Source organism: Chironomus tepperi, unplaced genomic scaffold, assembly GCF_022539635.2.
Source record: "Chironomus tepperi strain 1889 unplaced genomic scaffold, CSIRO-AGI_Ctep_v1 contig_456, whole genome shotgun sequence".
NCBI classification, from domain to species: Eukaryota; Metazoa; Arthropoda; class Insecta; order Diptera; family Chironomidae; genus Chironomus; species Chironomus tepperi.
In genome coordinates, this window is record NW_027226578.1 from 87,583 (window position 1) to 112,088 (window position 24,506).

Sequence of the window (24,506 nt, forward strand, 5' to 3'; positions counted from 1 at the left end):
TGTGCCAAGCGAAGCTTGGCCTACCCGCTGGAGCCTGATTCCTCAAACATTTGCCAAGCGAAGCTTGGCCTACCCGCTTGAGCCTGATTCCTCAGACATTTGCCAAGCGAAGTTTGGCCTACCCGCTGGAGCTTTATTCCTCAAACATTTGCCAAGCGAAGCTTGGCCTACCCGCTGGAGCTTGATCCCTCAAACATTTGCCAAGCGAAGCTTGGCCTACTCGCTGGAGCTTGATTCCTCAAACATGTGCCAAGCTAAGCTTGGCCTACCCGCTGGAGCCTAATTCCTCAAACATGTGCCAAGCGAAGCTTGGCCTACCCACTGGAGCCTGATTCCTCAAACATGTGCCAAGCGAAGCTTGGCCTACCCACGAGACTTTTTATGGAACGGTGTGAATATATCCGCATTGGGTTTCTACCCGATACACTAGTTTTTTTTTTTTTTTTGTAAATAGAAGCATGTAAAGAATTTTGAAAATTTATGGCAAGCTATTTAAGATTTTTGGAAAAAATAATTTAAAAATTCTGTGTAGACGCACATTTAATATATGTTGGGTATCGTTGACTGATGGAATTAGTTTTTCAGAAGAAAAATATTTTTTATAATATTATTCGGCTGAAATCAAGAAGCTGATAACTTAAAACTGAATTTGTTTAAGTCCATATTATTTTTGAAGTGTGTTTTATAGGGCAATGTTGTTCATGGAAGTATCCAAGGAAAAGAATTTGCTGTTAATCTTTTTCTGTCACATACACAATCACAATACGAATTTGGATAAAATTGTTCAACTTTAAATTTTAGAAGCAAACATCTCAAAACCAGGTTTGTCGCGACAAGCAGGCTATGAACCACTGTCCTAGGGAATGCTCGGCAGAGTCGAAGCTAGACGGCTTTTAGGAGCACCCACCGTTTTTTCAAACTCAGTATAAAATGTCTACCCTCGTCCAAAGATACTGATTATAAACTTCAGTTCAACAACATAGAATATCTGCATAACTGCTTATCAATATAAACCAATCCATACTCAGAATTTCAACCACCCAAATATGGGAGTGTCATTGTATACTTTTGTCATTACATTTCTTGTTTGCAATATAATAAATAAAAAAGCGTGTAAAAATACACAAAAGCTCAATCACATGATATTATATCAATTAAATAATATGCTACAAAGTTTAATTTGTTTTGTACTTCATTGGAATTGATAAATTTGAAGAACTTTTTTTTAGATATTGATTACTACTCCTTTTTTTAAAAGATTGCTGTTGATATGGGTTAACAATGATTTTTTTTTCTAAAAGGCACGAATCGGGAAATATTATCAAACCCGTTGTTCATGAGTGAGTCAAAACGGTGACGTAGAAGTGACATAGTAACATTGTTGTGTCACTCAAAGGCAATTGACTAAAGCTTTTTGAGAATGTATGACGTTTTACTGCAAAATGACAGTCTAAAATAATGATGGTTACCTTTTTTCAGTATGAGTCTATCCTGAAACCAGATTTTACCGAATTTAGCGCAGGTCAGCCTCACATCTTGCTGGTTCTGGATTATTTTGCCATTTCTATATTGTGTCCTTTACAGGAATAAAGCTCTACTCCTCGGCATACATGAAACATCACTAAGTTAGAAAAATCATACGTTTGTCATTAATCTAGGCAGATTGATAATATTAAGTACTATAAAAGATCCTTTTCCGACTTTTGAAAGGATAAATACTTAAGACTCCCACAATGTTGCTTATAACATTAAAATGATGTCAATATTAACTTTTTATCGATAAACCGGCTGTTATTAATCACATTCAAACTTTTTCGGAAGCATGTTTTTCTCAGAACCACCGGAATCGGTCAAACTCCAAAACTATTCATTCATATACGAAATATAACTTGCAAAGACTTTCGTTTTTTTGCGCTCGCGAGCAGAAAAAAGAGTTTATTTTGACGAGTTTTCACTGCGGGGCAAGCATTAACGTTTAGTACATTGACAGAATCAGACGGATTGAATCTGGTGAAGACGTTGAAGAGGAATTAACTAAAACGGTAATAACATTTACAATTTTTTTGAAATTAAGTGAATATTTTGGAGTGAATTTAGTTATTGTTAGTAAATTAAAGCTAATTAAATTTTAAAAAAAAAAAATTATAAAGTTTGCCAAAAAATTGTGATTTTTATGGTGCAATATTATTTGAAGTCAGCACGGACACTTAAAATAATTTTTAAATTTATGAACAGAAATAAGTGCAATATTTAATTGAATTTATTGCAATTAAAAAGAATTTTTTTAAAAAAGATGAAAAAATAAGTTAAAAAAAATTTCATGACTAGTTCTTGATGATCCAAGTTGTATCGCAGGATAAAAAAATTCAATTTCAAAAATATTAAAATTCAAAAAATATTTTTTTAAATCAGCAAATTTTTTTAAAAAATTCAAAACTTTGCTCATGAGAGAGAATCATTTGTGCAACAAACTTATAAAAGCAAACATTAATACACTCTCATGTATAACTCGATGTTATCGAATGAGTAATAATACTCCAACGTTTAGAAAACTATAAAATAACACAATCTTGATTTATTGGAAGTTAGTATTTTCATAGATAAACTTTTGCAAAAAGCTTGGATGAGTTGACTATTAGATTAGATGGTTAGATGACTATTAATGAAAATTTATAATAATATTTGTTACTTAAAACTAAACTTAATTATGTCCTTAATTAATAATTTGAAGTCTTATCAGATTTGAAGCAAGTCACTTAGAGTCTACTTGAACTTGATAGTTCTAAGTATAGCGTTTTTAGACCCCTGCCTTTACATTTTGTAACAAATAAATTAACTGAAATTCGCAGATTAAACAACAATGTGGAATTCCGTCCTTGAACCCCAAAAATTGATATTTTTTAGAAAACAAGAATTATTTTTTGAAATTATAATATTCACAAGTCACAAACTTAAGCTATTTTTAGTTAATGCGAATTTTTTTTTAAATATTTACTTTGAATCTTCTTATTTTTGTGCGCTGATCATGTTGATCACGCAACATTTACATCAATATCTGATGAGAACAATAAACAACGATCTTAAAGCTGTCAAAATAACTCAAAATCTCTTTACACAATTCTCTCAATTGCTCTTTTGAGAAGCTCTTCTCTCAATCTCTCAGAATTAGATTACACAATTAAGTACTAGATTCACTCAAATTTTTCTTTCACTTTTCCTCAAACTCAACAAGTTTCCGTGAAAATGAACATTTTCTTTAAATCACTTTTATAATTTTCTTCATGAAAATATAGCCTTTGTTGCTTAATGAAACTTAAACATTCTCAATTTTTATCAGAGTTTCTCGCGAAATCACATTTTTGTGATAAAATGAAGGACTTTGTATCAATTTCTTAGAATTTTTTTATCACAATTTTTAAGGCTATCTAAATATTTTTGGCACCCAAATTAACACATTAATTCTTCCGAAGAATTAAACTTTTCACGACTATTCCGACTCGATTTTGTTACTACGCAAAACTATATGGATAACTAGTTATTTTAACTTAAGGTTATAGCTTTATAGAGTATGTTCTGGAATTTATATTGATGTGATTGTACAGACCTTCTCGAAAATCTTTAATTAATTAATATTAACCCAAGTACTCCTGAATTCGTTCATTTTAAAAGTTAACAAAATCACCCTGAAAGATATTTGATTAAGCCTCTGTTGAGCATCTTCCACACTAGAACCTACAAACTAGAGTACCATGAAACAAAGTTTTCTCACCCAACAGCTCTTTGTTTTCCAGTTTCAATATGGCCGATGAATTAATTACACGATTAAAAAGAGAAGATTCTAAAATTAAAATTTGAACAAAATTTCAATTTCAAATCAAAATCTAAATTTGAAACCTTAAAAAATGAATTTGAATTAGATAAAAAAATGATAAAATAATATTATAAATGTTTTACCTCGATTAAATCAAAAATTGCTGACTTCTCAAAATAGATCGATGATGTTTGAATATTCTTTTATATTACAAAGATTTGGTAAATTTTAATAAATGGGAAAATTGTTATAAATTCAAATAATATACAAAGTATAACATGGATAACACTAATATGACTCAGCAGAAGTATAACCAGAGAGGACGTTAGGAGGACACACATAATCTCCGATTGTTTAAGATTCGGCAAAGAATTCAGAGCCGACAGCTTGATCATTTTATGCATTGTAGATGAAAATGTCAGAAGTTTTCGGCTGTAATTTATAGTTCGTCCTAGCCTGCAAACTTGTAGTTGAAAATTCCGAGAATTCCGAGAAATGTTCATTTTTGAAAAAAGTTCGTTATTCTGTGACGTAATAAGTAAATATCCCCTAGCTACAATCCTGTAAATAAGGTATTCAACATCGCGGTATTGAAATATATCAACAATTAGTATTAAAATCTCTAGATATAACATATGCAGGGATTTGAATTCGCTCTATAACATTATTTAATTTAAATATTTTTCATAACGGAATCAACTCTTAACTTACAAAAAGCATGATCACCGAATCGAACGTGCCCAATAAAATATTTAATAAATCGATTTTAAATTGCTCAATTTTGTGAGTATATTCTTCTTATTTGGGATACCCAGAATCAAAGATTAATGAATGAATGAATAAGTGAATGGATGAATAAGATGTCTAAAAGAAGGCAAGACGAATTAAATAAACATTTATTTTATTCAGTCACGCTTTTAAGTATCAAAATACAACACCACAAGTGTTGAATAACAAATTTGTCAGAAGCTTTGGCGCCTGCTAATAAATCACTTTAATATTTCAAGAGCTGTTAACTGACATGTTTTTAAATTTAAAAATATTTTAGGATATCCACAGGTGAAATGCAGCGAAGAAAAAAGCGTACAACAAAAGAAAGAAAAAAGGTCAACAACTGTGCATTCTGCAAGATTCATGGTGAAGAACGTTTAGCAAAAGGTCATAGAGGAAAGTGCAAATATAATGTTAAGGAGCACATAGACAAATGTCCAGACTGTCTAAAAAATCAAGGAAAGACAATAAGAATGCAAAAATATCGCAACAATAATTCTGAGAGCAAAACCGATGACTCAAGAGTAACTAGCTCAAATTTGGAAGCTGTAAGTGTTCTAGAAGTTAATTCCGATACCAAAGATAGTTGGATTCCATATGATGATAGTGAGATACCTTTGGAAAATGAAGAATATCTCGGTAAGGATTTATATCGAGTTCTATTATAAGAGCTTTAACTGATAAGACTATTTTTCAGAAGACAATGTAGATGGCGCTGAGGACGATGCTGATACATCGACATGGGGTAATTAATACTTACTTTTAAGGGTTGACTTCACTTCCTGAAAAAAAATTGTTAAGCTTTAGTAACACAACAATTGACTATGAATGAATCAATATTGTTTGGAATTTAAGGGCAATTGGGAGTGGATCATCTGGCAGAAACTATGGATTCCATGGATTTTGTGGAATTTGTGGAATCCATGGAAAAATTTATGGAAATCATGGAATTTATGGATTTTTTGATGGAATCAATGGAATCCATGGAAATTATGGATCAATTCGTGGAATCCATGGATTATATGGATTTTTCCATGGAATCCATAGAATCTATGGATTAATTTATGGAATTTGTTGATCATATTGAATTTGTGGAATCCATTGAATCTATGGAATCCATGGAGTATGGAACTTTTTTTTTAAAATTCTTAATTTTTCATGCTTTTTTAAATATTTTACTGTAATTTTTCCTCTTACAAATAAGTCCGAAATAACTGATGGGCGCATAAAATTTTAAAACGCTCACTATAATTTTTCCTTATACAAACAGTCCGAAAAATTTGATGAACATTAGAATAGATAGTAATTTTTCCATTTTTGATAATGTAAATGCAGAATTTTGCAGAAATTTTAAAGTTATTCTATAAATTCTATAAGAAAAAATCATTAGAAAAGGGTAAATATGATTTAAAGATTCTATTTTAGATTTTTTTCAATGATTATTTCAATATATTCCACAATCCATAGATTCTATAGATTCAATCGATTCCACAAATTCCAAAGGATCAACATATTCTATAAATTAATCCATAGATTCTATGAATTCCATGAAAAAATCCATAGAATCCATGGATTCCACGAACTAATCCATAATTTCCATGGATTCCATTGATTCCATCAAAAAATCCATAAATTCCATGATTTCCATAAATTTTTCCATGGATTCCACAAATTCCATAAAATCCATGGAATCCATAGTTTCTGCCAGATGATCCGGACTCGACGGTGTTGCGACATATCCATTTCTATTTTGTTCCTATATCCTTACCTTTTCTATAAAATTACACAGTACCTAACTGATATTTATCATTTTAGATAAGCTTACAGGAAGCAGAACAGAGAACAACGAAACATTAACTATCTCTGATCCTCCGATATTTACACTAATAATCATGGCTGAACACTATCCATTTTTAATATTAAAAAATGATTATGTTAAAGAATTTTGGCGAGCAATAGATAATCTTCCTGGAACATCAACTGCCACTGATCTTAGGATACAATATAAACTTTATGAAAAAGGATTTATAAAAATTGCATGCTTGGATGAGGAGACAAAAGACGTAATCTTACAATTAGCTAGGGAATTCACGAAGAGATATCCGAGTAAAAAGATAATTGTGATTCACGAGAGTCACCTATTGACCGTCATCAAAATGTCATGCATTTTGAAAAGAGTAAAAAGCTTTTTCACAGTCGACGATGAATTTTTGAGAGAAATTCAAGACAAAAACAGATTAAATACAACAAATTGGTTTGTCGAGGAAGCAAAATTCATCCCAGAACCACCAGATCCGCCAAAACAACAGAAATTCTATTTCACGGTCGATTTCCTTAGTGCTGGCTATATACACTCAAGAAACTTTCATCTTGATATAAAAGATGAATGCGTGCAAATTTGTGTAAGGAATAGAAGAGAACTTCAACGGATGTATGACAAGTCGTTACTTTGAAAATGTCAATCATTAACTCATGCCATGCTAATCATGACACATTTTTGAAAATGAAGATTTGCTCCTTAATCATCCTTAATAAGAATTGTATTTTAAAAATTTAAAGATATAAAAATTTAAAATAACAAATTTAATTTCACGTTTACAGTTGAGATTAATGACTTGTCTCAGCTTTAATCAATTTATTTGGAAATATGTGAGAAAAAGAGCCATAAATCTTTTTTTGCTACTTAGTCGTATTTGCTTTTGAAAAAATTACTGCCAATTTCTGGGAAATAAAAATGAATCATGATTAAGGCAAGACGCACGAGAGATAAAAAAAAATATTTTTTTCAAATCAGCAGTTTTTTCGTGATGGTGCATTTTTGATTATTTTTAAAATACGCACGTGCTGAAAATATTAAAAAATTCAAATATAAGGGGAGGGGGGCCTTACCTGAAGTCCAATTTTAACATTCTTGTCATGCTTTGAGCGCGTGCTTTCAGATATATGAAATGCATACATTACTGACCTTCGCAACTATCTGTATTCTATCTCGCATGTGTGTAAGAAGAATTCGGAATTCGTGCATGACTGCATAATAATTTTGTATATTCTCGTTCCAATTACGGACCGCTTAAATTTTAGAGCTGTAATAAAGTCAAATGTGAATCAAAATAAAACAAATAAATAATTTTATAAAATTATTTATTGCATCATCCTTTTCATTTCCACTTTTTATTCAGTCTAAAAATAACTATGAGGATTTTATAAACTCACATTTAAGCATTTACGTTCAAAACAATGTTAACTTTATATTGTGATGTGCTTTGAGAAACTTTACCCTGATTTTCATAACCAATGGAAAACGAGAGTATTAAGTCACACGATACGCATGTTCATTCTTTGGTATCCAATCCTGAATCTCCATGATGGCTATTTACCTAAATAAAATGTACAAAAAAAATCAGACATTAAAAAACTTATTTATTATTCTATTTAAATTAAACTATTAAACTATGCTTGTATACATTTTTTGAGGCACAAATACACAAATACACAAAACGATGTGTATAAAATGTATGTGTATGGGTTATCAAAATTTAGAGTTGTTTTTAGGATTTTTTGACAAGAAATTCCAACAAATTGAAGATTTATTGCAAAAAAAAAGGTTGGAGGGTTCTAGACCCCTAATCAACCCTCCACCCCACCCCTGACTCTTTTTAAATGTTCTCTTATCTAACTTTTTTGGACAGTCATTGCTAAAATTTCTTTATATTTATAAATAATTCACATAGTTGAAAAATTACGTGTGAATCTATAAAATACATAAATTAACTTATCTAAAATGCATGACTCGAATGATATCGAAAAAAAAAATTCCAAAAGGAACGAAAAAAAAGAGAGAAATAGGAAAAAAACTATTACATGCTGCACTAACATCAAAAGGCAAGAAGAAGAAAGAAAAACGAAACCTTTTAAGTGTGTTTGTTTATACATTCAGTCTTTCACAGTTCTCAGTCATTAATTGTGTTCTGAAGAAGCCGGTCATCATTTATCACAATATTTCATTATAAGCAGTTATGTGAGTAACATAGAAGAATAAGAATTTTTATAATCTTCAGATCAATTTTGTCCAAAGTGCGTGCCGCAGCACACACTAAAATACATCCAAAACCTTATTTAAAGACTTTATTCTGATTCCCTATAATTTTACGAATATTTACTTAATCGGTGTGCCGCAAGGTGCCGCTAAATAATTTTGCTAAGATACGGTATGCTGCGAGAATTTCAAAGTGTCCCTTGGCTCAATAAAGTTCGGACAACACTGCATAAAATCAACATTTCACGTGGAATCCCAACCACTTGCAAACTTTGCATATTGCATGGACACGAGTACGTCATAATATCAGATGTGTGAAGTTTCCATATGGATTCAGTTAGCACAATAATAATCATCCATATGGATTGAAATAAAAATGTGTACACACGAAAAAAGTCGAGCCTCCTATAAACGTTAATCTTTATAAGTACTCTGTGAAGATTGTAGTGATGACGACGATATTTATTTATATAAATCATTTGATGTATACACAGATGTCCGCAAGTGTGCACAAAAATAAGAAGAAAGACAGTCATTACTTAGTTTATTTATCTTAGTTTTATGTTCTATGACTTGATTTTTACACGCTTTTTTTTGACTTATTTTTATTGAATTTTCTTCTCAGACACAATCATGCAACACAGTCAATATCAACAAAATTCTGATGAATTCCATACAGACTTGATCACCAAAACTCGCGAGATTTCAGGAGCTGTTACAAGCACATCTAATCATGAAATCACAGAAGATAGAATAAATATTCTTCGTAAGCTAGTCGAAGACAGAATTGATGAAGAAACGGATGGATGTCCTCAATTTATAACAGAATGGATAGAGAGTGGTGCTTGGAGAATCAAATTTGTTGATTATTGGACTTTGATCGGGTTTAAGAAAATTGTGGATGATTGGATTGCAGTTGGAGAACAGTTAATATTTAAACTAACTTGTGATTTGCCTAAATACAAATATTACACATTTATATCTGGTCCTATACTCGATGACATAATGATTTTGCAACTTATATTCAAGCATAACAATCTCGATACATCGAAATGGATTATTCTTAAAAAGCAACGAGTTAAAGGAGGATTTGAAGTTGATTTTGAAATGGATCTAATTAGTGTCTATTATTTAAAGAAAGAGAATGAATCATTGACATTCGGTGGTCATGAAATTCAATTTGGAAGGATTGAAACAATCGATGATGACGTATGGGAACAGAAAATCAATGACAACACTCAAGCAGAACTAAAATAAATCAAAAAATGTCCATTCCCAAATTTGATACAAAAAAATGAGAGAGGCTGGAGAGGCTTAATCCTGGATAGAATCCGATACTTCTGTTTATGATGAATATCATGTTGAATATTGAATGTTTTAAAAATAAATATAAATCTTTGCATAATATAGTAAAATGTCTTCTTATTGTTAACAATATTTAATCAGCAGGTCTACGTTTATATCAACCGTATATAGTGAATTTTTTTCGGCATGATATCAAAGATATCAAAGCGAAAAAGAAAAAGAAGAGAAAAATATCAAATAATATCCAACAGACAACGAGCGTGCTCTCGTCAATTTCTACATAATAATTAGCAGATTAGTCAACAACTTGTTTTAAGTATAATTGGAATATTGCTTGAATAAAATATAGCAAATGCTTGTATACTTTTTTTTGTCCTAAAATCATCGTGTCGTCGTAGTATCAATTGATTTGAACATCATTCTAATATAATTTATTCTCTCATGCATATTAATGACTTAAGCGACTAAGATTAACATCATTTATTTACTAATAATTTATTCTGTGGATTTATTATTGATGGATATTTTTAGATATTCTATGTTTACATACATGTCTATGAATTGTGCATTATGACTAATATTTCCATATAGAATATCTTTAAATAGATTAATGCTCCATATAAATATTCAGATAAATGCATTTTCAAACTGCAGACCAGCGCATTTCAGTTGTCCAGATGGACAATCAATAGAAAATGCATGCATACATTCGGCAAACCCTATAAATAAAGTTATGATCTCACTAACACAAAACAATGAACGAATCAAAAAGGCGAAACAAGCTTAAAGCATAGCATGAGATAATTACTTTATAAAACAAAAGAAAAATGAGCCAATGCATTTTTCTAAATGGCGTAAGAAATGCATTCTGCAGCCAATCAACGGAAGAGCATTAAATTATCAAGAATCATAGCTTTCTATTTAATCTAGTCCTTTTATGTAGGATTCGCCAAGATGCGCAGGTCAAGATGCATTTTTATGCATTTATGCATCTATGCTTCAAATTCATCAAATGCATCAAATGCAACAAATTAAAAGAATGAGTTAATTGATTTTAAATTATTTAGCGTGTGTTGTCTGAAAGTCGCGTTTCCTGTTTTTCAATATATTTACGATGCGTGGGTGTAAATTTAAAGTGATTTTTTGTGAATGATCAGCAATTAAATTAACATAAAATTTTATGAATATTTGAATACAAGGGAAATTTCTTGCTTTATCACTAATACATCAAACTATATTAAACCCATAGCTTTTCATGACATTTAAATCTCTTTTTCTCGTTCTTTTAATCTTTTTACATGCTTCGTATGTTTGAATGTATTTGTGAAATATGATATCTTTTGTCTTGTGGAAGTGCAGGTTTGGGGGTGATATATTTTACAACCACCACACAAAAGAATGAGGTCAAATTAAAAAAAAATCATCAAAACCTTTTAAGTCATTCAGATGAAATTTTCGATTAACTATAATAATTAATGCTGATAGTCACGTAGACACATCTAAAGGAATTATAAAGTAGCTATTTAAATACATATATTGCAAGGCATTTCGCTCAAGATTCATATGTAACTGATGATTTTGGAAAGTTTGTGTGGATAGAGAATAATACATTAACCTTGACAGAACGACTTAACGTGTATCATCCTTTACATTTTCATTTTCGTACAATAGGAATGCAAATACATACACGTGTATGTGAAACGTTACAGCAAAAATTGTTTCAACGAAAATTCACCTTTCCTATCACCACGTGCTCATAATACAACAGTTTAGCACATTTGTACCTAATTGTTACTATAGTAATCAAGAATTTAAAACTTTTTTCATGAAAATATTTACTTTTAGTACAAATCTGACACCTTATCATTAAATAGATATTTACGCATTTGTACAAAATCAATTGCTCATAATCATCATGAACATTCAATGAATATATAATGACTATATCGTATTTTGTTCCCCTGAAACAGTTAAGTTGTAAATGCATTAAAATCTTGAAGAAGCATTTTTATAATCTTCAAAGCTTATAAATTACGATAATAAATAGATGATCAACTCACAAGAAGTTGTTATAGTTGTTGAAATACACAGATAAATCATTATCAAATGAACAAACCAACGATCTATAAATAAATAATTTTAAACATTTTTGTGATTAAACAGAGGGAATATAGACAAGAAATCTATGCAATGAACAATTTATATCATATTCATTTGTTCATCTGATTTTCTTTTCTTGTCACACAATTACATTGGTTTCGTCACGGCGTCATAAAAATAAAAAAAAAAAAATATTAAAATTTCTTGATTGTATGCGGCTTCTGTTTATGCGAATTATTTTTTTTTTTCGCTCTTTATGAGCGACTTTTCGAGTCAGTAATACAGTGAAGTTTATAGGAGTAAGTCATATATTTTTTATTGGAAGCAGAAAAATAATGTGTGTGAAATTTATTTTTATTTTCTCAGTTTTGTATTTTTATTCCTAATATTTTTTATTAATGTAATCATTAATGAGGCAGTTTATAACCTGTTAATTTACACTAAATCGACTAATAATTAGGGTGGCCATAGGATTTTTGCTACATACCGGGACATTTCTAAGTTTGGCCTTTTTGGGGTTCTTTAGGACTGTTTTAAGTTTTAGTATTAAAAGGACTACTTAATTTACGTACAAAACTTGCAAAAAAGGGCAAAAAATTTGAATGGAATTTTCGATTTCTTGAAATATCGGGGCATTTTGAGGTTTTTTCGGGACACAGCAGCAAGGTAAAAAAGTACAGCAGTGTCTCGGCAAAAATACAGCAGATGACCGCCCTTCTAATAACTTTATATATTGTCTAGTTGACGACTAGACTGGGGATCGATTAATGACACAATTTAATACACAATTTAAATATATTTATGCAAATATCAAATATTTTAATTTTTTTGTCTTTTCTCTCACATCAGATTCTTATAAAAATGGGAAAAATTCATAACATTAATAAAAATGTTCAAACTGAGCCCAAGAAGAGAGTCAAATATTGTGGCTTCTGTCGTAATCATGGTGTCAAGAAATTAGAGTCAGGTCATAAGCAGGAAGGTTGTCCAAATAAACTGTGTAACTGTAATAAATGCGTAGTAAATCGACGTAAGGGACAGACCACAAAGGCTCATCGTGAGAAGAAGAAAATCATTTTAGCATTATCAAAAGGTAAGGAATTGACTTTTTATCAATAATGAAGTAAGAATCAGTCAATTAATTTAAATTCTCAGACAACAACGTTGTAAACAGCAATAGCCAACAACTTTCAGATTCATTCCAAAGAGATTTGACCAAAGACTGCACTATTCAAGGTGCTGTGTGTATGCCAAGCACACTTAATCACGAATTGACACCAGAAATTAAAGCTTCTCTCCATAAGTTTATCATGGACAAAATTGATGAAGAAAATGTCGGATGTCCTCGTTTTTTGGGCAATTGGTTATTAAATGGAGTATGGAGGATAAAATTTGCCGATTATTGGACATTGTTCTGGTTTATCAAATCCATGTCTTCATGGAGCATCGATGGACAACGTTTTGTGTTCTATCTCCTGAGTGAAATACCTAAATACAAATACTTCACGTTCATTCCTGGCCCAATACTTGATGAATCACAAATTTTATCTCAAATATTCAGATGTAATGGCTTAGATACATCAAGATGGATGATTCTTGATAAGCGAGAAGTTGTTGGAGGATTTGAGGCTGATTTTCAGATCGATATTATCAGTGCTTACAACTTAGAAGAACGTAGCAACTCATTGAAATTTGGCACGAGTGAAATTCAGTTTGGATTGATTGAAGCCATCGACGAAGAAATGAAAGAATTGAAGTAAAATAATTAACATAATCCTCAACTAGCATAGATTCATCTTATTCATAATTGATTCAAGGGATAACATACATTTAATTCTAAATTTATTGATGGTAATATTTAACTTTATTATTAAAATCGTTTACATTTGAGAATTATTATGTGTTCTTTACAGGTTGATTGAATTTAATCATCATTTGAATTGAAATTAAATCAATTTATGAGCTATCATCAACAATCATTTAAGTTTATGCCTTAATATCGTCTACTATATTCTGAGATTTTTAAAGACTAATCATTAACAACCCTACAAGCAAAAAGCATGCTTATTTGGTACTGTAGTGTCATCACGGTACTAAAAAAGCATGTTCTATGCTTGTTGGAACAAGAAAAAGACAATGTCATGTTTGGATCTCTGAATGAACTCTCCAAATACCTATATTTTAGTATTTCTATTTATACCAGTGGTTCGCAACCTTCTTTTTTGCGGCACACCTTAATAGTAAGCCTAGACCAAACATGGCTTATGATTATGGTATTTCGAATAAATTTTGGCTGCTCTAAGTTTGCCAACCACTGATTTAGCATGTATTTTTTTACTTTCACTCTTGCAATAAAGTACATTTTTGATTATTTAAAAAAAATTCTTGACTTAATTCAATCAATTTGCTATTCACATCCTCACTTAAAAACTTTCCGCTTGTCCTCCTAAAATATATTATTGAATTTCCATCAATATTGACTGATGATTTCATTTTATTTCTTTTCGTCCTTCGAGAACTTTTATCAATTTTATTATGTCATACATTCCATCGTAATGTGGCAGAAGTTACAGTGCTATCGTTGTTTTTGATATGCAGTTGTAATTGCCTATTAACATAAATTCATATTTTCATGTTGAAATTGTGAATTTTTTTTATATCGCCTCTTTTTTTTGTACAGCAGACTAAAATATTCAATATGCCAAAACCAAGTTGACAAGTTGAATTTCTCATTTTTCGAAGAAACTTTTATTGCATATCTAAAATTAATTTTTTTTTAACTTCCGGCTATGATTTTGTATTAATGTCTAGATTAAAGACCAATAATCATAACTTGTCTTTGAAATTTTTACTGGATTAGAATTGTCAGTGTGGATTAATGTATGTACATATTGTTTTAAAGAATTGATAAGAAAATTTTCAAGATTTATAGTCAAACTGCGACTCAAATACATAAAATTTCATATAATTTCACTATAAATTTGCTTATGAAAATGTATTCAACTAATTTAATTAGAATAAAGCGATATATCCAAATTGATTTTTCGCACATCATTTGATCTTCATCGTACGAAATGTATTAGATCTTGAATTGAACAAAAAAAGGTGTGGTTCGAAAAAGTTAAGCATACTTAAGATGCATTAAAAGATTTTTATTCTCAACACAAGAATAATCGAAATTATATTTTATTTGGGTAAAAACAAAATTACGCTTTTTCATTAAATAATCAGCAAAATTCTGCTTGAATTTTGAAAGGCACGAGCCCATAAAGTAATCGTGGAGATGATAATAAATTTGAAACTCGTTTCATTGACTCTTAATGACTCGAAGAATATAAGTTGTGAGCAATCTGTGTACCGCGGCACACTGGTGTAATTTTGAAATATAAGGAATTAAAGAAATCAATAATTCTATGCAGAATTTCTACATTGGTGTGTCATGAAAAATTTTCTTCTGTCGAAATGCGCCGTTGCACAAAAAAGGTTGTCCACCTCAGGACAATCAAGTAACAATTAACACATTCATGACTGAATGACTGAATTAAAATCACAACAAATTAATTAACACAATCATCATACTGAATATGTCAGTGGCGGGCTACTTCATACCAAAAATGTATGAAAATGCCATTAATCGTATGTTCGTATGCTCCACTGAATTAGACTGAAAAATTTTAATTAATATTTAGTCACAATTGACCTATGTCATTCAGATTTATGTTTTATTTCTCACATTGCTTTAATAACTTAATCGCCCACAAAAGAACATGTGAATAATCAAAATGATGATGTTTATTAAGAAATTTGCTATCGCACGAATATGCGCCCGACGCATATTCGTCATGAGCAATGAACGCTTTAAAGAAATTTAGAAGCTGATAAAATTAGTTGACCAATCTCTCTTTCCGTATCAGTAAAATATAGCAATATTGCGATAAATTCTTAATAAAAGAGTCAACCGCATATTACTTCCTTTAATTAAGCAGTCTTTTGAAAAACGCACAAAAAAAAACAGGAAGTTTTATTAATTTTAAACAAATATTGCAATTCAAATTCTATAACTTTACAAGTTTATGCCTTATTAAAGAAATAAGTGGCTAAAACATTAAAATATAGTTATTATCTTTTATGACAGAGTCATGAGAACGGTAATCGCATGATAATTTAGTGTTTTTCTTTTTAATTATATATCACATTTGATAGATCATCACTCAACTTCTGAACAACTTCCAATTTTATACTCGTTAAATGTTCACAATTTAGAGATTTATTTGCTGATTTAATGTTTTCTCACACTTTATACAAATATAATCAGAGCGGTTATGAACAATTGGTGAGCTTTAAAAGAAACCACATATGGAATAAACTCGTGCGCCAAGGCACAAACCCATCTGAATTATTAGTCTTGATATGTATATCAGTTTATTTTGCAATCTTTCAAATGTTCTAAAGCAATATTTGTATTTTTTCAATAAATGTTCACGTAGAATGTGAGAATTATCTTCCGTATTTAAATTAACTATTTTAAGCCTTCATCAAAATATGACCAATTTTTCTAGGGATATATACAATAAACAAGTGTCCAATTGATAATTGAATTTATTGATAATCATAAACCGAACGATCATCTTTATCTCTACATTAATACAATATTGAATATCAGCTAATTATATGAATATTATGTCGCAATATATAGCTATCTCTTTCTCACATCATCATAATGATCTCATCATCAAAAAATATTTCTTCATCAAAAAACAACACTTAACTCACTAACTGCATATATTAAAGCAGCGATATTATTTCATTTTCTTTTTCTTTCCTTCTTCTTTTTAGATGTGATTTGAAAACGCATGATAGCTTGGTCGGTGTTTTGACTATTGTCGTTATTACTTCATTACTTTGCTGGGTTTACAGATCAATTGTGATCCATGGCCTACCTCAGGTGTCGCCTGATGCTGGTCCTATCTCTGGTTATTGCTTGCCATTTTCCAATACCAACTGTATTGTGGTTTTTTCTTAATCATGTATTAATTTGATTGCGATACGATAGTGTTAAACATAAACTAAAGAAATATATATGACGTAGTGATTAACTTCCTGCGAACCGGTATAATCTGAATTACATATGAACTTTTTCTACCAGTATGCAACAATATAAAAAAATTAATCACATCAATTTTTTCCTTTTCGTTTATGATGTTTTTATATAGACAATAAATGCAAATTAATATGTGTTGGAGCACCAGTAAATTAATATTTGTAAACATAGGTTACATTTGTCTACGATTGTTTATTTGTATTTGATTTGCTGTTTTAAACAGTCGAAAATGTATAGTCCAACGCGCCTTCAAGCACACTTTTTAGCTGGCATGAAAATGACATCCCTACACGTTCTGTTATAAAATTTCGGCCTTGACATTGATTTTTTCCTTCCGCTAAAGAAAGAAGCTTGAATTTTAATCGCCCAAAAACTTATCTTGATAATTTGTCAAGACGTCTTATTAATATTTGTTTAAAAATTGATTTTTGCAATACATTGTGACATTTTAAACTTATTCTACCTAAAAATTTAGCACAATATGGCACCTAGCCCTACAATTTCATGTAAAGATTCAGTTTCATTGATGCACAGTTCTAGTTTTGGATGGTTTATGTAAAAAAACATCAAAAAGTTAAGATCCTATGATTCATTCACCCGTAGTTATTTTATAGCCAGTATCGGTCCACACGCATTTTCATTGCTTTATTATTTTTTTCTTTTTTTTCTCATTTTTGTACCTTAATCTCAATAATTTTACTCTCACTACAACATATTTAAATCTATTTTTGCAAATGTGAAAAGAGACATGAATGTAACACAGAATAGATGATTGATAAAAACTCAGAAGTGTATAAGTGTTTTATTACAAAAATGTATATTAAAACACCATATAAATAATCAAAGAAGAAAAAAACATGAGAGGCTCTCATGCAATTTTTCATTCTTTTTTTGTGTCTGGTGAGCATTTCGATCACCATAATTCGAATGTGTTATAGGATTTTTTTTTTTCTCTTTTAAACTCGAGAGTTCTTATTAGATTGCGTATTAGCTTGCCGACAGCTATTTAAATCACATCGAAAGAACAAGTGTTAAGTGAGTAGATACAATAATTAATAATTTAAAAGACTGTGAAAAATCGATACTTAAAGAAAATTATTTGCAAAAAGTGAAAAGAATATAAAATACATAAAATATAAAGAGCTGGATGGTAAAAAAAAAAATTAAGAGAATCGAATTGATTATAATGATTCACAATGATTGAAATAAGGAATTATAATAAAATCGAATTTAGATAAGAATTGATAGTTTTTATTGCAAGACAGGTTTTTAATTCGATTTTTGTAATAAAAAATCAATTTTATTTTTTAAATAAAAATGATAATTTTCCACAATTTGAAAGTGACATGAAATTGAAACTCACTTAAGACAGTTGAACGTCTCATATAAGTTTTGATTTCAACAATTAATTATTTCAAATAAATTTTTTTTTTTTTCACTAAAAAAATGTTGTGATTTTTAAAATATTTAAGTTAATTTTTTTTGTTAAATTATTAAAAAATTTAAAATTCTTAAAATAAATTAATTTTTAACTTCTCCTTTTTTAACACTTTTATTTAAATATACATATTTTCGGGAGGAGACAACTCTAGTGAGAAAACTGACAAACATAGCCTATTTAGGAATGAGGGTACATAGCTTACTATCCAAAATATATGATTGTTTATCCTAAATCTCAGTCATCAATTTTATTTTAAATCAAAGGTTAAAAAAATAATAAAAAAATTGATTAAAAAAAAAATAACTTTGTATAGGCACACATTTTGTTGGGTTCGGCAAGTCCATGCAAGTATGTGCAAACTGTTTGCAAGTCTTGTATAAAAGTGCCAGAATTTTTTTAAAAATAAATGTTGCAAAAATATACAAAAAACTGCGCATACTTGCTTGCACTTGTCGAATCCTACTTATAACGTTACGCAAAAAAATTAAAATTCGCTTTTTGACTTGTTCTCAAGTTGACTCTACTTTTATCAACTCTAATAGACTTCAAACTTTGATATTAAACATTTTAAGAATTTTCTCAAAAATAAAGAAAATCGCAAATTTCGAATCGCACGCATTTGAATATAACAACGAAGGTTATATAACATTAAGAGAATATCAAATTTATTATAACAATGAGCTATAACAATTTAGAAATTCAAATAAAATCCGTTAATTTTAACATTGTTGAGATTAAGTTCACTACAATGACTCATCTTTTTATATTTTATTTACAGAAATTTCCTCACCGAAAATTGAGTCCAACAAAATTTAAACACAAAAGTCACAATGGCAAGATTATACGTGAACAGAAAACTCGTCAGAAATCCAAAATTTTGTAGATTCTGTGCTAACCATGACATTAAGGTTCTTGAAAAAGGACACCGCAGTAAATGTCCAAATAGAAAATGCACTTGTGATGAGTGTAAGAAGAATGAAAAGAAGGTACAGACATCAAAGAATCATCGCAAGAAGAAGATTGATCCTCAAACTAATCAACATAGCGACTCAACTCAGAGCTCATCAATGACAGATGAATCTACACCAGATTTACCAGAATCTCCGCCAAATGAAACAGCAATGACACTTAAGCAATTTATCGAAAGCAATTTGAATGACTTTATTGATGATTTGTCAGGAGATGCGATTGGTAATTTATTAAGTCAATATCGAGAACAGTATTGGACAATCTGTGTGCCGCGACTCACTTTCATGATAAAAATCGACCTATAACGCACACTGAATACGGCTCATGGCATTTCTAAATACAATTTCGCGGCACACAGGTTGTCCACCACTGATCTAGAATTAGTATTTACTGATTTTAATATTCGTGATCCTGACAGATGCAACAAATAATGGAAATGGCACAAAAAATGCGTCTTCATTCTTAGGAAATCTCCCTGTGATCTTCGTAGATGACAATCTAAATGAAATTGGAAATTTCGGATCAACTGCCGCACACTCATCTCAATTTGAAATTACAATTATTGAGAATCAAGAGCTGTTGCGTGGTAAGTAACAAGCCCGAGTGACACAGAACCTTTATAGTTCCGTCGCTCGGGTGAAATTTCCCATTAAATAACAACTCTCAATAATCAATGATTATTTTAGATTCCATGATCGAGACTCTTATGACTGAATACAATGCTGACATTAAAACAGTATACCAAGCATTGTTTGATGCTTGTAAAAATGATTATGCTGAGACTGTTCGTAGAATTGTTGAAGGTAATAAGATTAATTTTAAATAAATTCTTTAATTTTTCATTAATTTTTACGTTTTTTTAGCCAAGAAGAAATCGCAATGAAATAAGGACATGAATTCATGATGCTAATGCTGTGACCAAAGTTGTATTGATGGACACAAAGGAAATTTACATTCTAATCTCTAAATCTACATACAAATATTGTTGAAAAATATGTGAGGTAAGATTGAAAATTCCCTTTGTGCCTATTAAGACAACTCTAGCTGTGACAATTAAGGTTAGATTAATCGTAAACCTTTATTTTTAAACCAAAATGTACTTTAATATTAAATTTTAAAAAATTTCCCATATTTTTAATATCAACTTAAAATTAAAAAAATACTTTAAAACTTTAAACCTTAAAAAAATGGATCAAAATGAAAAAGAATTTTAAAAATACTTGTTACTGAACACTGAATGTTCGTGCCATAAGATCAGAATTTACAAAATATCAGAAAAGTGTTCAACAACATATAAATTTTCCATTATTGATCGAAATAAGTAAGTTAAGTTAAATTTATATATCAAAGACATTATTTATGCAAAATAATCCCGAGTGACACAAATGAAGAACGATTAGCTACTGATCTTTTAAGTAGCCATATAGAAACCAAATAAACGCAGCTTTCACTTGGTGTTAATAAAAGATGTTTATCGGAGCCTTCTTCATTAGTGTTACTCGGGATTTGAAATTCACATTACCAAAAAATTAAGATGGAAATCTGATTTGATTCCACTACAGACATTCTTCAATTTATTTTATTGTTAAAGACTAAGTTGAATTTTTAAATGTTTATTCATGTAAATTCCCATAACAGGCAAAGAGACTGCTGTTGGATACCGTCGTGGTCACTCTGTATCAAGTAAGCGTGCTCTTTGCCTGCTGTGGTCCTTTATTATTTTTTATAAATTTCAATTATAAATTGTGTTATTACATTGCATTTTATGTATTTTAATTGTAAGATTTTTACGTCAAATTTCGAGTCCAATCAGATCTAAAAAAAATAAATTTGAAAAATTAATTTTAGATTCCTTTAAATTAGCTTGTATGTGACTTACTCTTACCTCGCTGACCGAACAGATTCATCTGCGACCCATGACTTCTCTCAGTAGGCATCTACAACTAAGTCTATCACTTAATGTGCTTTGATAATTTCCAATTCCAAATGCTACACTGTCTCTATCAACAGTCTCTTTCCAAGAGTTCTATGGCCACCATCGTGCTCTATTGTCATCTATAAAATCAGACTTAAAGATACTTAGTGGGAGCTTTACTGGATTTCCTAACAATGTGTCCTGCCCATCGAAGGCATTTTAATCAGGTTCGTTTATGAAAAAAGTCTCCATCCTTTTTGGTTCATGTATACTAGGGGCGACTGATCAAATATACCAAGCACGACCTCATCCGAAATAGTCATGTTCCATGACTCAGAACCTTTCAATGTTGCAGGTCGAACAAGCATCATGATTGACACTTCTTTATATCCTTGTCAATATGTTTTGAATAATGATGACAAACCTACACTTTTTGATAATTCTTTTACTTACTTACTATTAGAGAACGTCTACAGACAGCTCTGTCTTTCGATAACTTCTATCAGTTCGGGATGTTGAGAACACTAGCGTCTATATCAACACATCCAATCCAGGAACAACTCTTCGGTCTTTCTCTCGATCTTTTGCGATTTCCAAATGATACTCTGTTTACTGTGGCATCTTGTCGTCGTCTGGCACATGAGCTGCCCATCAAGAGAAAAGCTTCTAAAACTCGTCCTTAAAACATGACATCTGCCTGCACCTCTTGGTCAGCAAAAACAACTTCAATTTATAGTTCATTTTAAACTTACAAAAAATCCTAGTCGAGAAAATCGCGTTAAGTTATATATAAGCTTTGTGTTGTATGTGTTCAACTTTATAATAAAACTCTCACATATGTATTTAGTCATATCACATACGAAATACTTAAAAATCAAATGTTCACTTGATATTTACATTAAAAACAGCAGTTAGCATATTTCGTAAAACGTCAGCAATTATTAAATATGTTAATTATTAAAATGAATTTTCAAAAGAAAATTTAAAATTTAAATTAAAAAATAGTGAAAGAATCTGAAGATGCTGAAGCTTGCTAAAGCTTGTTTATATCAAGTTTGATTTTTAAAGAGTTTTTCACATAAAATCAAATGTTATAAAATTCAAGATAGTAAAAATGATATAAAAATGCCTCTATTTATAGCAAATCTACAACTTGAAGGTCATTCAAAGGCGTTTACCCGATATTTCAAGGCTTAGAGCATTATTGAAAAATACATGTATTGAAATAGTCTACAAGTGCAGTTGTGGGCAGCATGTGTGCATAAAGGCTGCCCATAAAGACTGCTGTACAATATAGAAATATTAGATTCCAATTTTATTGATACTGCTTATCAAATGGTATAATTAATATTAAATAGCTATTATCCCGAGCAACACAAAGGGCTCGTTGCTTGTTTTGTGCAGGCAAGGCTTCAAAATGGTTACACAAAAAGGCGATACATTTGATACTAATAAAAGCAACCATGCCAAAGCCTTTTTCGTTTGTGTCGCTCGGGTCTATTTATATTTGTCATAATTTTCTTTAGTAGTCATAAAATTCACAGAACACATTTAAACGCATACATTCAGTATTTCCAGTTTTTTATAATGATTCAAATTACCTGAATAGCATAACGAATCCGGGAGGGCAGCATTAGATCATCTTATTAACAATCAGATGAGAAGTTGCAGGATGACGGCCGAACTGAGTAGTTCGGACATTGTTTTCCATTTTGGATTTTTTCAATTGCGCAGCAAAATTGCAATTTTTTTTTTTTTTGAATTTAATTTATTTATTTTTTTTTTCAATAAAATTTCATTTGAATAAACAGCACACATTCATGATAATGAATATAAATTTAAACTTTGACTCTATCTATTCACTAGATAGTGACTTTTAGATCCGTAGAACTCGCGACCCAATTTGAGATTTAAATTGGCATGAAGATTGAAAAAGAGTTGAGTAACTGATGCATTATGAATTCATTCGTTTTACAGGCCTTATATAGTTGTGCTATATCTGAATTTTGAAGGCTGAATCATTTTATTAAGTAAAATTTCGAAAATTATTGAAAAAATAAAAATTTAAATTTTTGAAAACTATATTTAAGTTTTTAAAAAATTGATAAACTTTAAGTTTATTTCGATTAGCTATTCTATGCTTAAATTTGAGCTTTAAGCAGCTTTAAGTTTGAGAGTTCGAACTCACGGTGTTCGGATATCATGAACAACTCAAATATGCTTTAAGATGCTTTTTTTAAGCATCGTGACTTGATATTAACTCAGATTTTAATTTTAATAATACAAAATTTTGGATGTGGCAGTTTTAAAAACGACCGTTATTTATTTTTTTCAAAAATTGTCGTTAATATTCAAATTTATATTTTGACTTTTTTTGTATCGGAAATTTTTGATTTGAAATAAGTCAAAATTTGAACTATTTAAAAATGTTCAATTTTGGGCTGCCACATTCTGTTAAAATTTTAAATTTTTGAACAAAATTTGAAATTCATAATTTTTAAGTTTTGTTAATTAAGACCAAATAAATTCTCAAATAAATAATGCCTTAGCTATGCAACAATGTACAATCAATCATGCTTGATTCATTCACACTTTGCTCTAAAAAATTTATATAAAAAAATTCCGCCTTATTTCAATTCCACGATCGTTCGGAAAAAACTGCTTTAATTTTCGTTTCATCGTAACGTTATATACGTTTGTTTAGACGAACAAGCGAATAAAATTGAGAGAATTGTGTATATTCTCTCGGGAATACATCGGCTCAATCCTTTGATATCTTCTTCATGTTCGAAATGGTATTGAAAATGACTTTAGCGTCCATTTCTACACATCCAATCCGGAAATTCTTCGGCCTTTCTCGAGAAAATCATGTAAAATTTTTTGATTTTTTATTCATCAATATTAATGAAAAATCTTTACAAAATTTAATATTTTTTCGAAATTTTTCACATATTCCAAGGTTCAGACTTGGGTCAAACACTTCAGTAAAATTTAAATATTCATTTAAATTTATTTAAATTTATATTGAAAACGTTCAAAAAAAACTAAATTATGTAA

At 30.1% G+C, this 24,506-nt stretch overlaps 3 protein-coding genes and 2 long non-coding RNA genes across 7 annotated transcripts in view; 4 read left to right on the plus strand and 1 right to left on the minus strand.

Moving 5' to 3' along the window:
- The window catches only part of LOC139099003 (uncharacterized), a 37,308-nt gene extending 13,214 nt beyond the window's left edge, over window positions 1-24,094 (minus strand). Inside the window, exons 1-3 of one of the 2 annotated variants that reach the window (XR_011545258.1) lie at window positions 23,051-24,094; window positions 7,796-7,959; window positions 7,472-7,665 (exon numbers count right to left, since the gene is read on the minus strand). This is a non-coding gene — a long non-coding RNA (uncharacterized lncRNA). Of the gene's footprint in view, window positions 1-7,471; window positions 7,666-7,706; window positions 7,960-23,050 lie in introns of those variants that run through there. The other variant, XR_011545257.1, reaches the window with a different exon arrangement.
- Window positions 1,974-7,646, plus strand: LOC139099001 (uncharacterized). 2 transcript variants are annotated; one of them, XM_070651399.1, is made up of 4 exons: window positions 1,974-2,042; window positions 4,860-5,221; window positions 5,280-5,327; window positions 6,398-7,646. In XM_070651399.1, the coding sequence occupies exons 2-4, from the start codon at window positions 4,876-4,878 to the stop codon at window positions 7,033-7,035; spliced, it is 1,032 nt and encodes a 343-aa protein (XP_070507500.1). In that variant the 5' UTR covers window positions 1,974-2,042; window positions 4,860-4,875; the 3' UTR covers window positions 7,036-7,646. The 2 variants fall into 2 exon arrangements, with proteins under 2 accessions (XP_070507500.1, XP_070507501.1); XM_070651400.1 differs by having other exon boundaries at window positions 5,283-5,327.
- On the plus strand, window positions 12,328-13,835 carry LOC139098977 (uncharacterized). The gene is made up of 3 exons (XM_070651366.1): window positions 12,328-12,360; window positions 12,873-13,116; window positions 13,179-13,835. The coding sequence occupies exons 2-3, from the start codon at window positions 12,885-12,887 to the stop codon at window positions 13,781-13,783; spliced, it is 837 nt and encodes a 278-aa protein (XP_070507467.1). The 5' UTR covers window positions 12,328-12,360; window positions 12,873-12,884; the 3' UTR covers window positions 13,784-13,835.
- LOC139098999 (uncharacterized) lies at window positions 18,104-21,332 on the plus strand. Its single transcript, XM_070651396.1, has 5 exons — window positions 18,104-18,159; window positions 19,344-19,756; window positions 19,953-20,120; window positions 20,221-20,337; window positions 20,398-21,332. Exons 2-5 carry the CDS (start codon window positions 19,396-19,398, stop codon window positions 20,415-20,417), a joined length of 666 nt encoding a protein of 221 aa, XP_070507497.1. The 5' UTR covers window positions 18,104-18,159; window positions 19,344-19,395; the 3' UTR covers window positions 20,418-21,332.
- Window positions 22,595-23,512, plus strand: LOC139099004 (uncharacterized). Its single transcript, XR_011545259.1, has 2 exons — window positions 22,595-22,787; window positions 23,019-23,512. It is a non-coding gene; the product is annotated as an uncharacterized lncRNA (long non-coding RNA).
- Window positions 24,095-24,506: the final 412 nt, after the last annotated feature.